General features: G+C 39.8%; 1 protein-coding gene across 1 annotated transcript in view; it reads right to left on the bottom strand.

The window, feature by feature from the left end:
• Positions 1-25,599, bottom strand: part of F5 (coagulation factor V) — an 86,126-nt gene that overhangs the window by 7,638 nt on the left and 52,889 nt on the right. Inside the window, exons 9-23 of the mRNA XM_060142204.1 lie at positions 24,274-24,373; positions 23,629-23,840; positions 22,136-22,286; positions 19,567-19,779; positions 16,719-18,257; positions 15,263-16,502; positions 12,274-12,436; positions 11,290-11,526; positions 10,196-10,406; positions 7,100-7,279; positions 5,106-5,222; positions 4,152-4,223; positions 3,225-3,328; positions 2,477-2,632; positions 114-258 (exon numbers count right to left, since the gene is read on the bottom strand). Coding sequence (XP_059998187.1) covers positions 114-258; positions 2,477-2,632; positions 3,225-3,328; positions 4,152-4,223; positions 5,106-5,222; positions 7,100-7,279; positions 10,196-10,406; positions 11,290-11,526; positions 12,274-12,436; positions 15,263-16,502; positions 16,719-18,257; positions 19,567-19,779; positions 22,136-22,286; positions 23,629-23,840; positions 24,274-24,373 — 4,840 coding nt within the window. The remainder of the gene's footprint in view (positions 1-113; positions 259-2,476; positions 2,633-3,224; positions 3,329-4,151; positions 4,224-5,105; positions 5,223-7,099; positions 7,280-10,195; positions 10,407-11,289; positions 11,527-12,273; positions 12,437-15,262; positions 16,503-16,718; positions 18,258-19,566; positions 19,780-22,135; positions 22,287-23,628; positions 23,841-24,273; positions 24,374-25,599) is intronic.

Raw genomic sequence — 25,599 nt, 5'->3', positions numbered from 1 at the left:
GATTTTCTAGGAGCCTAAGTGAAGAGAACTAAACATTCTACCCATTCTCCCATACCCCCCAAATCTTGATTTTCTGAGTGGCAGCTAGAAAACAATGCATCTGTGTTCCTTACCGTTAACCTCGCAACCTTGCAGCTCCAATCGAAGGGCAGGTTTGTTATAGGAGTTAGTTGGAGAGATTCTAATATATCTAGCCACAACCGGTGGGTCAAACTGATTCTCTTTTATTGTAGAGGCATCCGAATTGCCATTAAAATACTAGAGGAAGAGAGGAAAATTTAGTTATATAACAATTCTCTATAAGGTGATTTTATAATAAAATTTTCATCCAATTTAATATGGTAATATTAAGTTTTCATGTAGCCCGAATCAAATTAATTTGGTCTTAAAAGGTACCTGGGAATACTTCCACTTCAGGAAGATGGTATAAGCACAACTGAAAGCATAAAAAGACTCTGAAAGGTGGAGAAAAGGCAGACTGGCTAGGGTTCTCAGGACCCAAGGAACAACACAGTGGTGAGTCCCCTGGGTTTTCTTTTTACTGCATATACAGACTTATAAGTAAAGAAGCCAGGAACCAGGAAACACGAATAGGTGCAGACAAAAAAAAAAAAAAAAAAAAAAAGCCAGCAAAAGCCTTCTTTCTCTAGCCTCAGGACCAGAAAAGAGCAGTCTAACGAGACAGAAAACTTTTAGATAACAATTATTCTACTTCAAGCCAAACATCATAGAATAGAAAACACTGTGGCCCCTTCCCTACCCACAGAAGCAAAGGCCAACTGGGGAGCCTAGACTTCCATGCTCATGAGACTGTAAGGAGGCACCCCAACACCCTGACTGGGTTTGTGTCAGAGAAAGCCAAATAGAGACCCAGGATCTTCATCTCTTCCAGCTTCTAATAAGGCTCCCACTCCTGCAGTGTCAGTGGATACCATCCCATCCCCCACCAGCAGCAAAGAGAAGGGGTCCCAGCTCAGGTGTCAACAGAGGAGGCCACGTAGGGAATGGACTTTGACCTCTACCTGGCTGTGCCCCATCCCATTTCCCTGCCAGAACAGTGTCAGGAAGAGCCAACTAAAACAAAAGAGCGGATATCAGGAATATTGAAAACAGAAAAGCAATAGATAACAGCAGTGAAACAAAGGGCCAGTTATTCGAAAAGATCTTTAAAAATTGGCAAATCTCTAGCAAGACTGACAAAGCAAAAAGAGAAGAGATGCAAATTACCAATATCATAAATGGAATAGGCAATATCACTACAGACCCTGCAGACATCAAAAGGATAATAAGAGAATACGACAAAAAACTCTTACACATAAATTTAACAACTTAGAGGAAATGGACCAATTGACTGAAAAAACACAAACTATCCAAATTCACCCCTATGGAATAGGTAATTTGAAGAGCCTGTAACTATTAAATAAATTGAATTTGTAATTTTTAAATTCCCAGAAAACAAATCTCCAGGTCCACCTGGTTTTGCTGGTGAATTATACCAAATGTTTAAAGAATTAACACCAATACTAGATTATCTCTTCCAGAAAACAGAATAGAAGAGCACACTACCTAATTTATTTTATGAAGCTAGTATTACTCTGATATTAAAACAAAAAGGACAGTATAAACAAATAAAACTACACACAAATATCCCTCATGAACATAGATGCAAAAATCTTTAAACTATGGACTTTAACTGTAATTTGTGTACTGTCACCAATACTGATTGGTAAGAACCATAATTTAAGATTTTCATGATCTATTCTAAGGTATAGTGCAAATTATTATTAGAAATAACTAAATGATAACATAGAAGATAGTAACATAGTAAATGATTTACAGAAAAAATGAAAATGATTCAAGGTTATCAGTGTAATAATGGTGGACTGACTCCTTGCATTCAGATAGCTTTCTTTGAAGAGGGGGGTGAGGGAGAAGGGGAAGAATTAGGACTGGTATAATTGGGTCATTGGGAATAAACAGGCTGAGCCCCTGGACGATCCAACAGGCGAAAGTCACTCCTCAGGCATGGCAGCAAAAAAAAAAAAAAATGTGAGAATCACACTGCCTCAGAGCATTACTGGTATTAACACTATTATTTCCTTCAGTTACACTGAAATAGAGAACAAAATACAATGTAAGAGTTAGTAAAATCAGAACTCTGGGTGGCCCATTTTTAGCATGAGCTCTTTAAGGCACAAGACCAGATATTCTACTGTACTGCATATCACCTACCAATCTGAGAAGTCTGGGTATTTAGTTTGATTATAAAGAGATTTTTTTTTCAAGTTTTATGAAGTTTTGGAATTTCAGAAGTCAAGCTTATCCCTTTAATTTGTAATACATATATACACCTCATTTTACCACTTTCCTCCATAAGACACTAAGAAAGCCGTTTGTATTTATAACACCCAGAAAGGTATTTTTAAAAAAGATATAATAACCCTAGGCTCGGGAAGAAACAACAATGCACACAGACCATCACGTTCCTAGTGCTGTTTCCTTTGAAGATCCGCCAGTTTGTCCGGTCAGAGCTGTAAGCCACAAAGAACTCGGTGGTGTAGTAAGACTTCAGGTAGTGTTTGGCACCTTGGGTCTGGATCCCTGTGAACAGGACTTCCCTTTGCATGTCTACCTGCAATATAGAAAAGCCATTAAGCAGAAGCATCCTTGTCAACAAGTCACACACTGCCTTAATTCATTGTACAACTAACCTTCTTTAGAAAAAAAGAACCAACACCTAACAAACTAATAAAATGGCTAGGGGCAATCCGTATTTGAGCACAGGGTACCTGAACTTGAATCCAAACTCAACCACTCCCTAGTGTATGTGACATTGGGAAGTTAGTTAATCCCTCTATGCATTAGGTTTTTTTTTATCTGTAAAATGGGATATTACTAGAAATAACCTCATAGGGTTCATTTTGAGTATGTAAAGTACTTAGAATGGTGCCTAGCACCTAGTAATTGTCATTTCCCCTAACAACATTGCAAGAACAACAAGAAGAAATTATTAAATCACTGTCATTTTTATTATTACAGGGAATCCCCTGGCAGACCAGTGGTTAAGACACTGCACTTGCATTACCGAGGGCCTGGGTTCAATCCCTGGTCAGGGAACTAATATCCCACAATCCGTGTAGCGCTGCCAAAAAACAAAAAAACAAAACCCCCACATTTTTACTATTAACAGTAGCAGTAAATATTATCAGGTTAATAAGATATACCTGGATCCAAGGTTTAGGGTTAAATTCTACTGCAAGTTTTTCTGCGATCCAAGCATTATATGATCCACCATTGTTTAGTCTTGCTAATTTGGGTTCCCAATAACCTAAATCCAAAGGAAGAAAAAAATTTATTCTGAATTTAAAAAAAAAAAAAAAACATCTAGCAATTTCTCAAGTGAGTTTAGTCCCAGTGGAAAACCAGATTCCTCAAGGAACTTCTGTTGCAATTAGGAGACCAGGTCATTGACACGGGCCTCAGCTACTAAGTCAGTCCCTGATTATGAAATCTTGGTTTCGGGCCTGTGCTTGGACAGCTGTCAACTACCACCCACCCCCTTTACTGCATATAGGTCACATTTATTTTTTCTCAGTTATGTTGGTATGGTTTCTGCCTAGTGTGCCTGCCTAACAGAAAGACATGGGAGGAATTTATGGGAGCCTCATGATCCCTTACAATTGACCTTCTGATGTTGGGAAGAGTTTGAGGCAGAGAGAGGAAACTTAGGAGGAGTTCCTGACGCACAGTGGGTGAACAAAAAGTTTCTTGAACAGATGCATGGTTGATGCAGCAAAGGGCTCTATTAATGGGGATTGTAATACCTGGCCTATAAGACCCTGTGAATCTGGCTAGAATATTTCACGGGTTAGTTCCATTGACATCTTACATTCTACAAAACAGAGTAATGAGTAATTTCTGCTTAGAAGATACATATAACAAAGTAAAATTTCCACGGTTAGAGATTATACCTCTAGTGGGTCAGTAATTAGAGATTTTACTGCTGTTTTACTATGTTGTGGTAGAGAAAAGCCTAGAGAGGAGCAATGGCCCATGGATTCAATAGGCAGCGTTGTCATGTACAGTTTTGCGGGCCGTATGCAGCACAATTGTAGGAGGTGCCTTTTACAGGCTATGATGCTACTACTTACCCCAAAACTCAGAAGCCTTGATCTGTGAATCAGCTATGAGACCAGTGCTTAGTCCCATTGGCATTTTACAGTCTACAAAAAAATAGAACAATGAATAATTTTTGCTTAGAGAGTATATATAATAAAGTAAAATCTCTATGGCTGTGGATTATACCTCTAGTGGGTCAGTAATTAGATGTTTTCACCTACCTGTGTGGCACTGACTTAAATATGTCTGACCATAAAATCGTAAATGTACTAGCAAGAACTGGTCCTTTAATAGAAATTAAAATTAGTGATGCCCTAGTGGAAAACAACTTATCCTGAAATGCAAATACTTTTTAAATTGATTTCCATCTGTTTGTATCTTAAAATAAGCCATTTTACAATATTAAGTACTATCCCTCATAAGACTATGTTCTCAAAAGTTGACCTGAAAGTTACAATGTTATTTATATACTGATCAAAGAAGGGAATACTAGCCACTGAACTATCTGGATGTTGACACAGTGCTTGGTACAACAGGTGCTTAATAAATGCTGGCTGGCTGGCTGGCTGGCTGGCTGGATGGACAGACGGATGGACAGATGGAAACTGTGTTTCTTGAATACTGAAATGCCAAGTTCAGTGACTATCTCGGTCACAGCTGAATTCCTGGTTTCTCTCCCCTCCTCTACTCTGGGAGTCTGGAGAATTTCTTACGTTCACTTCCCCATGGATCACAAATCATGAAGGAGGATGCTTTATATTAGTTCCTCAAATGAGAGGAATGCCTTTGGTTTGAACCATTTGGCTTAAAACTGATGTTTGCAGTATAGTCAGACTATAGGTCAGAATAAAAGAAATTACTGCTACAGATTATGCCTCTGTTATGTCAGAGTTCTCAGAGTTGAATATTTCCAATCTAAAAATTGGTAATATTCTAGGGACAGGCACTCTCCTGCTAAAAAAAATAATGTGGCTCTTGGATGATACCTCTGTCTATGATGAGAAATGGCGTTTGCATCCCTGCTCTCTGGTTTTCTCCAACTTCTGTGTCTAGGAGCCACCAGCCAGGTTTTGATGCCTTCATTTCAAGAGTTTTAAATGAACCTAAAATAGAGAGTAAAGGACAACATTGCATACACAAAGATTAACAGGTTAACATTGGTTGACCACCACCAAAGAATCCTAAAATCCCTGAATTGCAAGTGGTTTAGAATATAACTTAAGAGTTACCCATTTCTCTTTAGGCAGGACTACAGGTGTAACAAAGAGATCAAAACAAAACAACAATGACATCACACACACAAACTTACTAAAAATAAATTGCCCTGGGACTTAAAAAAATCTCCAGCACCCCTTACTAGAAAGAAACTTTCATTTATCTAAATATAATGTTACAAGTTAACCCATATATAATACAGCTTATCAAAGCAACCTTGAATGATATGTCATTGGGCCTCAAAAATACTGTACATGTTTCCTTTCTCTCTCTTCATTTCTCTAGTTTTTCTTTTTTATCTGAGAAAATTAAAATAAAACATCCTTCCCCCATGTTTCAATTTTTCTATAAAATTTACATTTTAGAGAGAGATGTACAAAAATTGTTTCAGAAAATCACTGAAAGAGTGAGATTTCTGAAATCTCTGATTATCCATTCTGGTATTTAACATTACCTACCGCCAGTTAATACTTAAATTCTGCTGACTATAATATGTGACCATTTCCTAGATTGTGAGTAAAAAGTAATAGCTGATGGTCATCCTCCTCAAACACGCTAAAAAAAGACCTCCAGCCTTCTACTCTCTAATGCAGATATTAGGTATGAAGATTTAGGTGGGTCAGCGAACCCCAGCTTCTCACGTGCAGGCTCATGGAAAGGATGACTGATCTGGTAACACTTGGTGAAAATTCAGGAGTGAGTTTGACCTAATCCTTTCTGCCCCTGATTTTAACAGAGTGGGTCTTTATAGCTTTGTTAATGAGAAACTGGCATGTTTCAAACAAACAAGGACCCTGTTTACCCCATCCTTAAATAAATCGGGCCCGTTTGGACTTGGGTGCCTACATCTGAGGCTGATTCACACAGCAACCTCCCCACCCAAAGTCCTGTCAAAGGACTGCCCTGACTAGCTTCTCAGATGGCATTTATGGAAGGTAGGCTGCTTGTTAAAAATGCAAAAAAAAAATGTTAAAAATCCTGGGCCCCTGCCCAAGTTCTATCAGATCAAAATCTCTGAGAGCAAAATCTCTCCTTAGCATCTGTGTTTTAACCAGCTTTGTAAATTTGTATTATGCCCACTGCAGTTTGAAGATCAACGGCATCTAGCACTTACACCTCCACTCACACACCTACGATACACACCTACAAACAACTCACTGGCACGTAAAAATCCTTTTTGATGATTGTAGTTTGTTAAACCTTATCATTATTTTGCATATGAAAAGCTTTAAATACTTTTGTTATTCTTAACTTTTATAATCATTTAAAAATATATTTTTCCCCTCATGAGTCAGTTTAAGATTCAGATTCCTAGAGTCACTTGCCCAAAGATATCAGGGTGATAGAGTGAGGAGTAGAATTCAAGAACCCCGAAATCCTGGTAAGTTTCTGATCTCCGCCCAACAGAAAGCTTTAGCTGCCTGAACCTCGTGGGATTCATTTTGTAATCTGCTTTAGACCTGGCCTGCGTGACACATCATGGCTTGGAAGAATCTGCAGTAGACAGAGCATCTCTGTAGAAGAATGCTGGGCTGCACATTTAGTCTGTGTGGTGCTACAAACAGTGCAGACATTTAGCTGACTCTTCTGTATTCTGCATGCAGGTTTAGAATATGGCTTTGCCCAGGATCCATGCCAGAGCCCATGCTTTAACCCCTTTGGAAGGAGATGCACAAGGAGGGAATAAGGAAGAGTTACAGACGCTAAGATTGTCTGCTCTCGCCATTTTGTCACAGGGACCTCTTTTCATTGTCGAGATCTTTACCAGGCAGAAGAGGCCAGACCCCTAACTGGTGCTGTTGAGTGCCATTTTCCAGCAAGGTCTGGCCATGAAAGTGAACCACATGAATGTCCTGGGAGCCGCCTACGTTCAGCAGGTGCCACCTCACCCACTCTTGCTCATACATTCTCAGGCCAGGCAAGTTGTAGATCATCCCATTGATGGCTGAAAAGACAGAGAGTTGCAATCGGTCAAAAATCTGTGAACATCAGGAAAGAGGAAATATGAGGCCTTCCGCTCACCACCCATCTTCTTTATTACTCTGCATGCCCAATCCCACCCAGACATAGTAAGGGGCCCCCTATATGTCATAATATCAGTAAGAGGCTGAAACAGAGCCACCTTTTCCTTCTTACACCAGCCTACTGCAGAAGTGTGGGTGAGTACCCTTCCCAATCAGTTTATCACTCTTTTCCCCAGATTTACACTTTTCCTGTTCTGTGCTTTATCCATTTATTCTTTATATTTGTAGTATGAATTTTCCTAGGCTACGAAAAAGGTAAGGACTAATGTGGGCAGATAAGTGAACTCTAGTCATTAGAGGAAAGAGGGTAAGTGAGGGGATATGCAGTGTATCACTCTAAGGCCTCCTAAATTCAGAGATAGTTCCAGGCAAAATTAGGAAGTCGGTTTAAAAAAAAAAAAAAGTTTATTTATTTATTATTTTTGGCTGCGTTGGGTCTTCATTGTTGGGTCTTCGTTGCTGCACGCAGGCTTTCTCTAGTTGCGGCGAGCAGGGGCTACTCTTCATTGTGGTGCGTGGGCTCCTCATTGCAGTGGCTTCTCTTGTTGCAGAGTTCGGGCTCTAGGCGCGCAAGCTTCAGTAGTTGTGGCAAGCAGGCTCAGTAGTTGTGGCGCATGGGCTTAGTCGCTCCGCAGCATGAGGAATCTTCCCGGACCAGGGCTCAAACCCGTGTTCCCTGCATTGGCAGGCGGATTCTTAACCACTGCACCACGAGGGAAGCCCAGGAAGTTGGCCCTTATCTTTGTTATACCCACCAGCCTTAGACATTCATGTTTATTCTCTTGTTTGTCTGATTGCTCCTCCGCCCCCTTCCCAGCTTGGATGTCTAGGGTTCTCAGACTTTATCAACTCTCTCCTTACTGAAATATGTGTGTTTTAAGCATCTGATAAACTTGATCACCTTAACAAATGAATGCATACAAAATTTTAATGATAAAGCTTAATGCTACCACGAACTTAATTGGGACTGAAGTGAGGGAAGTTTTGGTGGTGGTGGTGGCTGTTGTTTATTCTTCTAAAGTTAAAGGGACTACTGTGGAATTTCAGGAACCAGGCAAGTGAATTTTTGGAGGGAGAAGAGTTGAGATCATTTTGGCTCTCTTAAAATTATATCAGATATGAAAGCACCTGTCTAGATACTCATAACACCAGCCTCACCTCCTCATCTTAGTTTCTATGTAAGAAATAGATCTCCTAGAAGTAAAAGGTATCTCCAGTGGTTATTAGGTCAGCATTGCTAAACCATTACATCAGGATACAAAAGTGAAGACGCTCAGCAGAGTAGGCACTCAGTAAACATTAGATAAATTGAGCTGAGTGAATAAAGTTCATTTGTTTACTAATCCAACACATATTTACTCAGTGTATACTGCAGAGGCCAGGCATAGGTGATCTGCTTATCAAATACCCTGATAAGTTCTACAGTGGAAGATTACCAAATTACAGAGATTTAGACGACAATACATTTAAAACTCAAACTATACTGGATGCATTTTACGCTTTCTTTGAAGAATCAGGAAGCAGGGCCTCGAGGGTACTCAGCAAGTAAACGGCATGGCTACGAAATGGGCCTGTCTGATTCTGCAGTCTGTACTTTCCACTAGGTTGAGAGATTTTCAGAGGATGTGCTTCTTACCCATGAGACCAAGCACCCTGGGCTGAAAGGCCTAGAGATTATAGGAGAAGAGAAAAGAAAGCTCTGCTTGGAGTCTGTGGGGCAGCTCTCAACTGACTCTATTCTAGACTGCTTAATAGAATTTCTTAACCTTGTGTGATAAGCAGAGTCCAGAGGGTGGGGTTTTGGAGCAGATTGTAAATCATATTTCCTCTACGCCAAAGTGTTTTTGCAGGTGAGATCAGATTGTATTCCACACTTACAGAAGTTTAATGAGGAAAATAAGCTAAAAAAGGGTAGCCTGAGTGTATAAATGGGGTGGGAGAGGGAGCATAGACCGACTTAGCCTTGATGACTGGCTGGGGAGAGGAGGTGGCAGTGAACTGGATATTGCTTATAATGTTTTTGTTTTGTTTTGTTTTTTATTCCTGAAGAGTCTTCTTTCCTATTACACTGAATGACTGACCCATCACCCAAAGCACAGGACCTTCCTGATCAGAAATCTCATAGAAATCACCTCCATTTATCAAACTCTGAAAACAGGGTCTTCATTTGTCTTCTGATCCCTAAGTCATTCTATCTGCTGTTCACCAAATCCTAAATTCTGCCTTTCTCTAAAACTGTAGTTCGGTTGCCAATTTACAGACAAAGTTCCTGAATGGACTTCAGAGTAGATATGCTTTCCCCTCTCTTCCCACCCAAATGTTCTCTTGGCCCTCTTCTTCCATTAGCTGGCTACACAGTTTCCTATATCATTTTCTCCACATATGCTTTGGGTGCCACCTGGGAACTGCTGAGAGCTACAAATATTACAGTCATTCTTATTTTGAAAGTACGTGTGATCACTTCTACATAAATAATTGATCCTTTAGAGATCAAGAAACAGTTTTATTAACTGTTTAAACTGCAGAATGATGTTAATTCCTTTCCAATTTATGTTACCCACCGAAGCACACTGGCTTTTTTGTTGGTTTGCTTGGGTTGGTTTTGCAGCTGCCTTGTGAGCTATCTTTTAGATTTCAGATTTTGTATACTCTCTTTCACCTGCAGTGTCACCTGCCAGGTTACATCAGCCCTCGTAGACATTTAAGGACCTGGTGTCAGTTAGAGCTCCTGGTTCCACAGAAGCATCTCATGTCTAATTTTGGGAAGACCTATGGGCAGGAATCACTATCACCCAGTGATTAGGTTCAGAGACTAGATCAAAGTCAGAGGAAAATACCATGAAACTCATGGGAGTTTTTTACTTCTGAGGATGTGCGGCTCCAAGACCTCGTGGGCTTCTTTTCATAGTACCAGCTCTTCTTTTCATCAAAGACCATAAAAAGTAGGACAAATTCTCTCATGTCCACAGGCATGTTGGTCTCCTTATGAAGTGTTCCTTTTCGGCAGATCAGAAGGGGTCCTATCAAGCCTGAATGGATATCTTTTTCCTGGAAGATAGTAAGAGCAAATTGCACGTATTATCTCTTTCTCAAGATTTTCTTTGTCCTTCTGACAATCACTGATCATATTGAAGAGGAGACCTTCTCAGAGGCTCTGAATTTGAAGATTATAAATGAATAGCTTAATAAGCCTGGATATTGATCATCTAATTCTGTGATACTCATAGTCACTTCCTCTGATTAATCCTTTGTTTCGACATGGTAGTAATGATAATAATGATGATAATAATAGTGATACTATTATAAATACTATTTATTGAGCATCTACTATGTTAAATATTTTGCCTATAGTATCTTATGTAATTCTGACAACAATCCTATATGGTAAAAAATAAATTCATTTATTGAACAAATATTACCAAGTGCCTACTATATATGCTATATACTGTTATCTCATTTTTAACTTTGGAAACTGAGGCTGAGGGAGCTCAAGTAACTTTCCTAGGGCTACACAGTCAGTGACAGGATAGGAATTGAAATCTAAGTCTATGCTCTCTACCATGCTCGAAATGAGGGAGTCTTGATTTTGTAGTTCTTTTATTAAAAAAGAAAAAAAAAGGCAGAAGAAAGCTAATACTTGTTCAAGGAAATTGCAGATAAACATCTTCTTCTGTAAAGGTAGTCACTCTAACTAGGGCCAACCTTTTAAGTATTCCTCATTCCTTTCCACTGAACAAATGCTTCTCACCATCATCTGAAGATCGGCATGGATAGTCCCTGATTACGGTAGCTGTCGACTGTTGACCATGATCCTTACACATTCCTCATGGAAAGACAGATATCTACTAAGAAATAATTGTGACACTTCCATTTGATGGACTCAGGTTATAAGTTTGGGGAAATGAGAAAAACTTTCGATGGCCATGCTTACCGGGTTCACTGCCGAGTAGTAGGCCCAAGCCCGACAGGCAGAGCCAGGATTTTCTGGCCCTGATCGCTCAGTGGCGTGCCATACATATGTATAAGTGCTGTTGGGCTGAACAGCATTGTCTTCATTAAACCATTCAGGAGAGTCATCTTCATAAGTCTTTCCCTCTGATGATTTTTCATAGAAAAGCCCATGGGCATGAAGAGAATATGGTCTGGATGCTAAGTTTTTAAAACGAACCTAAAAAAAAGAATGATTCACCAATGTATTTACGTTTAATAAAGCCCCCAAAATGTCAGCATTATGGGTCAAAGTGGATGGCTATTAAATTGAACCTAAGATATATTGAATGTTTAGAAACGCAAAGTAACTTTCGTATATTACTTCATCTAATTTTACAACCATCCTATGAGATAGGGCCTAAGTAGTTTACTCCAGAAACACCAAAACAGGTTTGTTTTTAGGCTCAAAGCAAAAGTATTGACATTATCTACAAAAGAAATGATAAAGATAGGTGCTACAGATTTGAAAATGAATGAGGCTTGGGTTTTACTCACAATAAGGTTTCAACCTACTGGTGTAGAGAGATTGCACATGTGAATGCAAGTTAAAAATCTGGAGACAAAAGGTGCTGTAAACAAAGTGTGAATGGGATTAGGTGGGAATGCCTGGGAGAAGCAATTCAGTTGAATGTTTAGGAGAGGTTGGGGGAATTAAAGAAAGTTTCTTAGGAGAAATGGAATTGGCCGATATAGAATGAACAGGAGCTTAGCAGAGGGAGAAATAAAATTATGAGATCTTTTTTTTTTTTTCCTTGAAGAGTGGCAAGTTACTTGGTAAGCAGTCTTTGAAAAGAAATGTAGTTATTTGTTAATTTTGAAAAATAAATAAGTCACCATAGCTCTCTTGCCACTTTCATCTCTACAACCCTCTGGTGCTTGTGGAAATTCCTCTGATGATCTTAGCAATGCTCATAAGATGACTTACTTGGATAACATCATCCACTTCAGCTCTAATGATAGGACCAAGTATGCCAAGATGCTCTTCATACTCTCCCCGAGGATCAAGCTTGTTAAAAGAGCTATCAAGGTACTTTCGAAAAACTACTTTCTTGTATATGGTGTCCTTGGAAACATCATCAATGTCTTCACTGAAATGATAATAATAGCATTTGCTTAAAAGAACAAGTTAAAGGCCATTCAGGAATTTAGGAAATTATCTCTGTTTCTGAATATAGTATATAGAGAAGATATTTGATAAATATTTGATGAACAAATGAATTAAAATATAAATAACTAAAACCACAAGCCAGTAAATATCCTTCAACTCCCAGCTCATATATCATTTCTTGGTATCTCCTCCTATGATCCTTTAGACTGGGTCAAATCTCTAGCATTCCTCACATTTCTATACTACTACTATAGTATATATAGTAAATCCCTGTAGTATTCTTATAATAGTTCTATAGTATATGTAGCAAATTATATATCATTTATTCATGAGATTATCTATTGATATCTGACTCTACCACTAGGGTGAAAGCCCCAAGAGGTTAGGGATTGTGCCTCGTTTGCTTATAATTTTTATTTCTATTGCCTCGCAAGTTATCTGGCACATAGTAAGCAGATATTTATTTAATGTATTAATGAATGACAAACATAATCATATATTAACATAGCAGATTTTAATATCAAAAGCAGACAAAGCCATGTGATGGGACAGTGCCAGGACAGGCAGATGATAAGAGTCAGTTGATTGAGAGGGCCACCCCTGTAAAGGTCACTGGATGGATGAGTGTTTTATACTCGGAAAGTAGCCACTCTTCCCACATTTGCTTTTGCTAAATCATAGTATTCCTCATGTAGTTCACCAGCTCAGTCTGGAGCTAGAGCACATCATATTTTCCTACTGACTCTTAAATTTCCCAGGAGTCTGGGAAAAAGGCCAAAAGCTCATCCCTCAGTCTCATAGTATTTGTTACACGACATGAGCCATCCACAGAGAATCCCATTCTGCCTTCCTTCTAGCCTTTCTACCGGATTAACCCCGTTCTTCCAGACTCTAAGCATAACATACAATCTCACAGAACACGTGGGGAGGAGCAAAACAACGTTGCCATAAAAATGGGTTGCATATCTGGAATGGGACGTAGGATTTTGAAGGAACTAGTTCCATCCCTTTACACTCTGGAAAACCTTATTCCCTCAGTAACTTGCTTAGAAATCCCTAGATAAACTATTTATTCTCATATAGTAATGGGTGCTACATCTAAATAGGAAGTCAAGGGAGAAAGCCTGTTAAACTAACAGAATTCTAACATGGAAATGTCAGGCATCAGATTAATGAAATAATTTCTGTAAGTCACGCCATGCATTGTGTTTGCTTACTCTAGTTGCACTTGGGTTTTAACTTTAGTAGTGTAACAGTTAGCTTTTGTAAAAGCTGTGGGCTCTATTTGGACACTTTACACATGGTCCCCATGATATCCCTGAGGATCTGTAGTTGCTTCTTGTCCCCCTTTCTCTCCTTTCTCTATATTGTCACCCCAGAATATAGAACCCAGACCAATATGGCTTTCCACACTTGAGCAAAATTAAATTAAAAATTATCTTTTAAGAATGCATGTGGCTCCCTTAAAAACTCTGTTATAAGTCAGGCCACTTACAAAATTGCATCAACTCCTTCAACTCTATGGTTGAAGAGTGGCTGGAACCCTAAAATGTTAGAGCTGCAGCAGATCTTGGGGGCCACTTGGTGTAACTCCTCCATTAAAAAGACTGCAAGTAACAGGGTTCGGGAAAGGAACTGACACATTCCAGTAAACTAGGAATGGCTTAAAGCTTTTGAAGGGTTTCTCATTGCTCTTTGAAAAACATCAAAATTCTTCCCAGGGCTCACAGAGCCTAGTGGCATCTGATCTCTGCAGAGCTAGCCAAACACTTTCCTAGCACCCACCCTCTTCTTGAGTTCCAGCTACACAGGTCTTCAGCTTCAGGGCTTCCTCCTTCCTCAGGGCCTTCATCATGCTGTTCTCTCTGTCTAGAATGCTCTGCCCTCTCTACCTCCTGTTCATCTTCAGATCTCAGCTCAAATGCTGCTTCTCCAGAGTCAGGCTCCCCAGTTCTCATATCTCCAAATATCACCTTTCCTTATTGGTCTTTATCATGGTTAATTTTTACACTTATTTATGTGAGCACTTGGTTCATATCTTCCTGCCCAACTAGACATAAGTTCCATCAGGGCAGGAGTCCTGTGTTTATATTCTCTTTTATAGTCTCAGCACTTAGCACAATGCCTAGGAGAGAATAAGTACTCATTAAAGAGTTATTGACTGAGTGAGTCTATAAACCAAGTTAAAACAAAAGTTTAAATCAAGATAAATCATTATGTAATGAATGGCTCAGTTGAGGGTATAAACTTGCTTTTTGTTTCTAAGCTACTTTGTACCCTTGGCCTCTGCTACTGGAATCTTATGGAATTTGAATTAATCTTCACCAAGATGCTATATACTTTATATCGATCAGTAAAAAATTTTAAATGTTTTTGTTAAATAAGTAATTGCGAAAGGAGATTTCTACATCACAAATTTGGATTTGAAGCCAACTTCAGTGAAATCATATTGATTAGCCTATAGCTATGGATAGGTTGGGCTCTGCATTGGAGCAAGAAGGAGAGGTAGGAACATGTGTGATGAGAAAAGAAGAGAGAGGAGGGGGCTAATTTAACTACAAAATATCATAGACTTCTTAGAGTGATAGCTCTTATATTGTCCAGATGTCACCTAAAGTAGAGAAGCTAATCTTGGAATTGACAAAGGAAACAGTATAGGCCAAGTTGCAATAGGGAAACTAAATGATACTTAGTATAAGTTACACTTAGTATAATTTGCCCAGAATCATCTCCTTAGACTGCTGTAATTACTTTTTTTTAGCAGTAGTGGAAAAGTGAGAATATAAAAGGAGAGAACTGGCCAAACCTTTGTGCAAATTTTGAATAATCCCAGGATAGTTCTTCAGCAGCAATGTAATAATTTTTTCTGTTTCCATTGTTGCTGCGAAGGTACCATGCTGCAATGTTGTCAGGATTTCTGGAGGAGTTGATGTCTGTCCTGAGATCAGTTTGGTAAGGGTCATCATAGGTCACAAAATCAAATTCACCATAGTCTTCTTCACTGCTTTCTTCCTTCTGCCTTGGAATAATTTCAATGTAATCTCCATCATCTCTACTGAGACCTACTATGACCAGTGGATTAAATTCTCTTGGTATAAAAGTGTTATTTAGTGGAGAATGTGGTGGAGGAGATGGCATCTGACCAAGATCTGCATAAGGAAAAGTCTGACCAAGTTCTGGGAGAGGCAATGACTGAATAGATTCAGAAGTGTGGGATGTCTGATTGAGATCTAGAGGAGGTGATGTCTGCCTGAGATCAAGAGGAAGGGATGTCTGACTGATGTCTGGAGAGAGAGTTGCCTGGTTGAGGTCTGGGGAAAGTGGCATCTGACTGAGGTTTGGGGGAAGAGTCGTCTGGCCAAGATCTGGGGAAAGTGTTGTCTGGCCAAGGTCTGGAGAAAGGGTTGTCTGGCTGAGGTCTGGAGAGAGAGTCTCCTGGCCAAGGTCCTGGGAAAGGGCCATCGGGCTGAGGTCTGGAGAGAGAGTCTCCTGGCCGAGGTCTGGGGAAAGTGTGGTCTGGCTGAGGTCTGGAGAGAGAGTCTCCTGGCCAAGGTCCTGGGAAAGGGCCATTGGGCTGAGGTCTGGAGAGAGAATCTCCTGGCTAAGATCTGGGGAAAGTGTTGTCTGGCTGAGGTCTGGAGAGAGAGTCTCCTGGCCAAGGTCTGGGGAAAGTGTTGTCTGGCTGAGGTCTGGAGAGAGAGTCTCCTGGTCGAGGTCTGGGGAAAGTGTTGTCTGGCTGAAGTCTGGAGAGAGAGTCTCCTGGCCAAGGTCTGGGGAAAGTGTTGTCTGGCTGAAGTCTGGAGAGAGAGTCTCCTGGCCAAGGTCTGGGGAAAGTGTTGTCTGGCTGAGGTCTGGAGAGAAGGTCTGGCTGAGGTCTGGGGAAAGTGTTGTCTGGCTGAGGTCTGGAGAGAGAGTCTCCTGGCCAGGGTGTGGGGAAAGCGCCATCTGGCCGAGGTCTGGAGAGAGAGTCTCCCGGCTAAGGTCTGGGGAAAATGTTGTCTGGCTGAGGTCTGGAGAGAAAGTCTCCTGGCCAAGGTCTGGGGAAAATGTTGTCTGGCTGAGCTCTGGTGAGAGAGTCTCCTGGCCAGGGTGTGGGGAAAGGGCCATCTGGCCGAGGTCTGGAGAGAGAGTCTCCTGGCTAAGATCTGGGGAAAATGTTGTCTGGCTGAGGTCTGGAGAGAGAGTCTCCTGTCCAGGGTCTGGAGAAGGGGTGGTCCGGCTGAGATCTGGATAGAGGGATGGCTGACTGAGGTCTAGAGAGGTAGTTGTCTGCCAGACTTCAAGTTCCAAGGAAGGGAACGTTTGACTAACATCAGTAGGGAAGGCCTTGTTTCTTAGGTCATAGTCGGGTATCTGGCTGGGCTCTGGAGGAGGAGATCTGTGACTGGGGACTGTAGTGGAGTGCGTTGGATCAGAGTCTTGAATAGGGAATGTTTGATAGTGTTCCTCTGGGCTCACTGTCCGATAAAGATCTGGAGGGGAGCTTGTCTGACTGGTGTCATTTGGGGGGTTTTGATCACCATCAGGAAGTGAGGCCATGAGGCTAAGGTTCATAGAGGGGAGTGTCTGATTGAGGTCTGCGGGAAGAGATGTTTCATTGGATGGGTGGAGTAACAATGAATGATTATGTCTCCCATCTGAAAATGGGGTGTTGGCCTCTACTCTCAGAGGGTGAAAACTCCTTGGAGATAGAGGAACATGGTGTGCAGGCTTCTCTTCCTTTTTCTTTCTTCGTGTCCTAATTAAAAAAAGGCCTTTCTTCAATCTACTATTTCCTCCATCTCGTCTTCCTGGTAGAGGTTTATGTCTAGTTACAAAAAACGTTGGGTGGCCACTCTGCTTTCCATGCTTGTCTTTAAAAGGGATGTTTTCTCCCCAAGTCCTTGAGTCATTCTGGGGGCTGTTTGGCAGCTTATTAACAACCTTAACTTCATCAGCATCTTGGATTATGTCATAACTGCCTTTCTCAGAAACCAAATGCCATTCCCCATTCAGAATCTTAGATGGATCCTTTTGTTGTAAGAGTAACAGATCACTGGGAAGGTTCTCCCAGGGCCCTATTCTGGAAGAAGAAGAGTTGCCTTGGCTTAAATGTCTACCAGTTTTATATGCTGGGAATTCCATCTGGGAGAACCTATGCTTTGCTCCTCGGCCTCTTCCTGCCTTGAATCTTTTATGTTTAGCATGTTCTTGATTTCTGAATTCTTCTGTACCAAATGGAAGCAGGCTTATCCCTGTGACATCTGAGTATAGAGGATCTTCTATAGAGTCTTCAGAATAAGGGCTGGAATGCTCTGCTGTGGGAGGGTTGAGAACTGAGTTCTTATCTAAGCTGGTGTGTCCTAGCGGTGGACCAGCTGTGGTGGCTTCTGGGTGAGGAAGAATTTTTAGAGGTTGTGCAAAGTTATTGGCAATAAGCCTGCTAATGTTACCTGGGGAAGAAGAATTTGAACCAACAGTTCTGTTGGTACTTGGAGGAATGAATTCAGAGTTGTTCTCCAGAGCCAGGGCGGTAAGATTGAACTTATCTTCCTCCTGCTTTGATGATGAATTTCTGAATGACCTGATTCCTAATGATAAAGCCAGTGTGTTCTGGTAATCATAGTCAGCATCATTATTTTTATCTTTGATTTCTGAAGATTCACGCATTTTCCTTGTAGTTATGGATGTAGATCCTGAAGGTTCGTATATAATGTCATATGAGTCATCATTATAATCCCGGATACACTTAACATCCCTGAATCTCAGCCACAGTTTTTTGCTTCTTGGATTGGAATTCATGGTAGTTAACATCCAAGTTCCTACAAAATAGAGACAGAGAGAACAGAGAGCTCTGAGTACAGAAAAAGGTATAAAAACCCTATGGTCCATTGTGGCAGATAATTTCCAGTGAACTTTCATCAGGGATACTGTGGTCTGTGGACCACAACTGATCTGTGAACTGTTGTTTACTGTTCCACAGTGACATAAGGAAAGAAATCAAGAGTAAAGTGTATAGGAAACCTTTTAACAGTTTGACATTTCTATGACATCCAATCATGTGATCAGCATACTTATCTCATTTAACAGAATATAGACCCAAAGTATTGGTCAGTGAAAATTAGGGAGAAAACAACTTTCAGCACAGATAGTTTGAGAGTCACTATTTTAGAATATATTTTTAAAGGGATGAAGCAAGAATGAAATGGACTTTGAATATCATAAGCATCTTGTGAGTTGCATATTTTGTTAGAGAACTGGAGTTGCATATTTTGTTAGAGAACTGGAGTTAGAGAAATGGACTTTGAATATCATAAGCATCTTGTGAGTTGCATATTTTGTTAGAGAACTGGAGTTTGTTAGAGAACTGGAAGATGATGATGTTTACCCCCACAAATAAGAGACATATAGATATTTCTAAGTAATAAATAATTCAGGTGGGCCTAGGGCAGTTTTGAGTTTCTTTGAAATGGTATGATTTGCTGGCACACTGAAGATTTCCTGGAAAGTCTTCAATAGTTACCACATGTTGATTGTCTACTGAGTCCTAGGCACTTGGCACATATAACAATTAATGGTCAAAGCAACTCTGTAAGGTATTATTATTCTGTTTTTCAGATGAATAAACTGAGGCTCAGTGAGGTGGAGTAATTTGTCCAAATTGCTACACAGATATCAAGTGGCAAAGCAGGATTTGAACCCAGGTCTGATGAATTCCAAAGCCCATGTGCTTTCCATGACACTGTTGTCCCTGAAGCCAGCCCCTAAGGCACTATATCAGATGACCACTAACCCTAGGGTGGGATGGCTGTCTTATAAAGCTGAAAAAGGCATTTTGATAAAGGAAATGCTCTTTTGTGGCTGAATGCTCACGCTTTCTTCTCAAAGTCATGCCTTATCTTTTTACTGTTGTGTCTTTACTTCTCACTTAGCCCAGAGAAGGATAAATGGAACGCACAGTAAAGGACTGGACCCATTTAAGTAATTAATTCCCCAAATAGAAATCATGAGTAGTCCTGAAAAGAAAGCCTGCAAGGGATCAGGGAGAGAAGCCCAGGAACCATGGTAGTCTGGAGAGCTGCAGCAGACCGGGTTGATCAGGGAGTCCCCTTTAAGTGTCCAAGCTCTTACCAACATTATCCATTGTGACGGTCACAGATTCCCCACGCATGGGGAAGAGGGTCAAGGTGTCCTCGTGTTTCTTTCCATAGATGAATGAGTGCCCAGTGAAGTGAATGGTCAAAATGTCATTCTGGGTTCCCATACTGCAGAAGTGCCACTGGACGGTGTCATCAAAGCAGAATCCTAGTGTGGGTATGCTCTCAGGCACATAGCCATTGATAGCTGAAAGAGTGAAATTTGTTGAAACATCCGGCCTATGCCAACAAAAGGGAATGTGTCTAACTGTACTTACGGTAAATATCCCAATGGTAATTTGGTTGCATCTAAGCAGTGATTATCTGAGATAAGCTTTACCAAATGTAACATGTAACTGGAAGATCAAACTCAGACTTTTCAAATGAGAGCTTATTCTCCTAAGTTAGCCAAGGGAGAAATGTCAGGATAAAGACAAAGCCTTTTCATTCACATTGATTTATTTATTCATTTGTTAAGTGTATATTAAATATTTTGTACTCTAGGTTCTGTTTATAAAGATATTCCGAAGGTAACTTAGAATTTTGTCTAGAGTAATTTTACCTGGAGAAAAAGCATAATATAAGAAATACAGATTCTTGACGCATTAGTTATTTTTTTTCTTTTTCTTTTTTTTTTTAACATCTTTATTGGAGTATAATTGCTTTACAATGGTGTGTTAGTTTCTGCTTTATAACAAAGTGAATCAGTTATACATATACATATGTTCCCACATCTCTTCCCTCTTACATCTCCCTCCCTCCCACCATCCCTATCCCACCCCTCTAGGTGGTCACAAAGCACCGAGCTGATCTCCCTGTGCTATGCGGCTGCTTCCCACTAGCTATCTATTTTACGTTTGGCAGTGTATATATGTCCATGCCACTCTCTCACTTTGTCCCAGCTTACCCTTCCCCCTCCTGTATCCTCGACACATTAGTTACTGAATGCAAAGTTCCTAAAAATGAAGCATATTTAGCACATTTTGCAATTTTAATTGCTCTGTCTTAGCATTTATATAATCTCTAGTTTGCATTCAACTATCAAGTTCAGACATTTTCATTCTCTTTCCAAGGGATACAGTTTTAGTCAGTATCATTGTCTACTTATATACTAAGCATGATAATAAAATCACAGATATGATTTCTATAAGGGCAGGGTCCATGTCTGCCTAGGTTACCACTATAGTCCTAATCTTAGTACAATGCCTAGAACTAGTGAGAACTTAAATAGTTATTGAATAGCTGACATAATGTGTTTTTAGTTTGTACCTCATTCAGGAAGCTTTTCTAAATGGTCTATAGCTGCACTAATTTGGTAGCCACTAGCCACCAGTGACTATTGGGCACTCGAAATATGGGTAATCTGGATTGAGATGTGCTGTGAGTATAAAATACACACTGGATTTTAAAAATTTAGTAAGAAAGTAAATCTCATGAATTTTAATATTGATTATATGTTGAAATGATAATATGATATATTAAATTAAACATTATTAGATAAATTTCATATATTTCTCTCTAATTTTTAATATGCCTATTAGAAAATTTTAAATTATATTTGTGGCTCATATATAATTTCTAATGGACAGCACTAGTCTAGAACTATGACAGATTCATTGCCAAAATGAAATTAAGTACAGAAAGCTGAGGCTAACTCCCTGTTTCAAATTATTTTCCTGGCACCTACCAGTTCTGAGAATCCCCAATTGTTAGTTGTCTGAAGTTATATGAACAGACCATGGAGAAACCATCCTCGTACCTGTGGTTACTTATCAGAGAAAGTGAAAATAGTGACTCTCAACTCTGAGGAAGGGGACGATGACCATTGTGGCGAAGTTTGCTTCCAGCTGGCTCAGTGAAATCTCTCCCAGACTTCCCATACCAGTGGCTTTGGGCACTGACTTTAAAACTGTAGCAAAAGCCTGAACCTTGGCTCAGGGAATTCTTTCTGTTCTGAACTTCTTACTGCATGCTTAAAACTTCTTTATGGATTGACTTTCCAAGACTCATGTCTCCCCATATGCATTTTGCCTTAGTTTGATTTGACAATCCACTTTTGGATTACTTACCCTGTTTCTGCCCTGGCAGAAATAAGAAATAGACAAGACAAAAAAGTAACTAAAGGAATAAGCGTTGTTACATTCATGCTAAAGAGGACTACTTAATATTTCTGCCCTGGCCATACAGAGTATTCACCTTGCACCCATTCTAAAATCCCCAGATACCTCTGACCAAGGCCTCTTCCCTCACCATCCATCCCTCACCCTGTTCTTACCTGCTCAGAGCAAGTGCACATGCACACGTGTGCGTGCATGCACACACACACACACACACACACACATTTGGAGCAAGAGACCAAGAAGACTTCTAAGGATAACAAGCTTTTTACCTCATGCTGTAAAAAGATTTCTATAATATCACCCAGTAATTTCATCACCAAATCCCTATACTGGAAGTGAGGGTAAGGGGTGAGTGGATTCTAATCCATGTCTCTTCCTCTAGGAAAGTCACACTTCAACCACAGGAGTGAAAAACTGATGGACAAAAAGAGTGCTCCGACTTACTGCTCATGATGTTTGACTCATAAAACTTGGGGTCATCACGTTTCACCTTCTCAGGATTTTCACAGAACTTGTAGATGTTGTCCTCAATGTACCAGCTCTTGTTCTCATCAAACACAGCAAACACAGCCTGCTGCTCAATGTCTGCTGCCCTCTGGAGGGTAAAAGTGCTGTGTTCAGTGATTAACGTCCTAGCAGATTGATTAACTACAACCCTGAGTTCTCAGAAACCAAAGGGGTACAGGTCTTGGGTCCAGTGAAGCCATAAATTCAGACATCTGTGAGAGCCCATTGTGTACAAAGCCCTTGTTAGAGCCAAAGGTAGCATGTCAAGGCAAACAGAGCAGATCAGAAAATTCAGAGGCTAAAATATCCTAATAGAAAAATCCCATTTCAATGTAGCACCTGTAATTCTGTTTATCTCTATCACCTTTCAACTCGAATGATTGATTGGATGTGCTCCAAATAGTTGCAAAGGATAAAAAAGAAGGGTGCCGTAGGAAAGTTTTATATCTCTCCCTACCTGTTTCCTTTCCTAGCTCAATAAATTAGGGTCTTCCAAATGTCTCTTTCTGCTTTTTCTAGGCATATATTTATTTTATATGCCTTGGGATGAGACTTCTTTGATTATAGCTTAGCCTAATTGGGAATTTTAAGTTAATGATATGAGGCTTTTATTCTTCAATGATGATAAAGTCAGAAGATCCATATTTTTGTTCACATTTTTCTGTATAAATTGGTCTTGCTAGAGATAGACCATTGTCTGGGTTCAACTTCCTGAGAACCATTGTCTACAAGCTATTTCTCTCCCTATTGCAGGTCTCTAAAAATAACAAGGACTGGTACAGAGCTTTACACTTTTACCAGATGGCACCTCATTGAGCCGTGAAACAACCCTATAAAATTTTTAGGAGGGGGTAATACCCCTTTTTTTTTTTTGCATATGTAATGTTTTATTTCTTGAGTACATAGAAGTCTGTTTTATTCTTTTCTGTAACTTTTTGAATATCTGAAATATTTAATAACAAGTAATGTTTCTATGAGCTTTAATTTTGATTTTTAAAATGATCCATACAAATTTAGAAAAAGTGGAAAACATAGTAAAGTACAGAGATAAATATGTAACTAATCAGTAACACTACCACTCATTAATTTTTTAAAAATGGGTAATACCCTTTTGATGAAAGGAAGAAATTAAGAGAAACTAAGTGACTTGCTCATCACATAGCACGGACAGATCTGGAATTTGAAACAAGCAAACAAAATACAGTATCACACTGTAGACTTGCCTTTTCCAGTGAAAGTCCATATGGAAATAGACAAGACAAAAAAGTAACTAAAGGAATAAGCGTTGTTACATTCACACTAAAGAGGACTACTTAATATTTTCTGGTTCTCTAGAAGCAAAAGCCCCATTATTTAACAAGGAGAACTAATCTGTTCCAGATAGAAGAAATTCCTGGAATTTCTGAAAGGTTACTTCAAGGACAAAATACCTGTATGCCTCGCTTATCCAAGGATCTGCTCTTACAAATTAAAAGTAGCCCTATCAGCCCAGAGGCAATGTCCCTTGTGATGTCCACATTACTATAGTATGGTCTTGTTAAGCACTGAGCATCATTTTCCTTGGGTTCATCAGACTCTAGGATGTTCCACTTATAAGTATAGGTTTCCCCTGGTTGAACTGCTTTGATCATGGTGTTACTGCCTGAAAGAAAATATAGTCAAAATTGTTTTCAATTTTCAAAATTATTTCATGGAAATAAATTAAATAAACAAATAAGTAAATAATAAATGAATGAATAATTTAAAATAATTGAGCTCTTGTTAGAATCAAAGTTGGAAAAGGAATATTATTTTTATATTAAGTTCCACTTGATAGAACTCTGGAGAGCATGTAGCTATTACATATTCGTCCACTAGAGGCCACTTATGGCACTAACAAAGGACACCATATTTTGTAATCATTAGGGTAAAAAAATCCCTGAAGTGAGCAGTGTTTGGTTGTGACTTTGAGGATACCCCTATACGTATACTACCTGACTGTATAAGTTATACTACTGGGCAAGGAGGACAGTAGAAAATTATGGCAACCTCTCAGAAGTCAATAGTTTCATTCAGTAGAAGTGAAAGGTTCAGACCTGAGGTGGAGGAAGAGTTGACTTCATCTTCATAAGGAGAGAAGGTCACACCATGAGGGTAAATGCTGTAGCTGCGGCTGGCCATATTTTTGAACGTGATCTACAAAATTAACTCAAATTCATTATTTCAGGATTTAAGGTCAATCATGAGAACAGAGGATGCTAGCTTTGCATATTTACTTGTGGGATAGTGTGTGTGTGTGTGTGTGTGTGTGTGTGTTTGTGCGTGCGTGTGCTCGTGCGTGTGTGTGTGTTTATGTCAATGCAAACTAATGCTGTTTATCTGAGTGGAAACCTCTCCCCATCACCTGACAGGCGCATCTGAGAGAGTTCCACTCACATAGAAAGGTAGAAAACGGAAAGAGAAGTCTAACCTTAGAAGTGACATTTTCCTCACAGTATATCACTCTCTCCAAGTTGGTCACCATCCCCTGTCCCCTCTCCTTTCTTGGACCACATCTGCCTTTGAATCTGCTCCTTCTCTTCTCTTAGACCATGATCACCTTCACCAGCCTGCCAGATCCCCCAGAACCCTGTCATCAAGTCATCTTCTTGATGGGGCACAGAAAATAGCGAGATCCTGAATTGCCAATGAGGCATATTTCCACTTTCTAAGAGTACCTAAAAGGGATCAGAAATGAGGGAAGGGAAAGAGAACAGAGAAAGGCTGCATTCTGCCCTTTTGTTATTTTTTAAATGAACAGAATTGGCCTTGTCTGTAGATATCCTCTTGGTTCATTCCCATGAAGAGGTGAAGGGAGGAGCTTTATGCACACAGGAGTCCTAGTTAGCCTGCTTAATCTTCGGAAGAGAATTTTATCTTCTACTTGCTTGCCAAAGCATCTGGATCATGCTTAATCTGCAGATGATCTGCATTCTAGAATCTTGCCAAAGATTGCAACTTTCAATTCTCTGCCATCTAGTTCTTATCAGAAGATAAGTTGATGATGTGACACAGCGTTTAAGGAAAACTGTCTGAAGAACGCTCAGTGCTCTTGAAACATATCAAAATGTACCTTCATCAGAGACTAATCATCAGAGAACTACATACCTAGACCACATTGATGAATTGTTTTCATTCAGTTGGGTTATGTTCTCAGCTATAATGAGAAACATTATTTTAAAAAGCTTTGTAACTTTTAAATTTATAAATTTCTTTTATAAATTTATTGTACCAGTAGGAATTTATCAAGGATTCCATCTACTACATCACACAGCATCCTCTTTCTTAAGGATCCATGGGAGAAATTCCTCTTAAGTCTCAGTAGCAGGGGAAACTGCTTTTTTTTTTTATGACTACTGTGACTCCTACCCTGACCTAGTTCC

The sequence above is a fragment of the Lagenorhynchus albirostris genome, chromosome 2 (assembly GCF_949774975.1).
Source record: "Lagenorhynchus albirostris chromosome 2, mLagAlb1.1, whole genome shotgun sequence".
NCBI classification, from domain to species: Eukaryota; Metazoa; Chordata; class Mammalia; order Artiodactyla; family Delphinidae; genus Lagenorhynchus; species Lagenorhynchus albirostris.
Note: the sequence above shows the minus strand (reverse complement) of the source record. Positions and strands in the feature narration are given on the sequence as shown.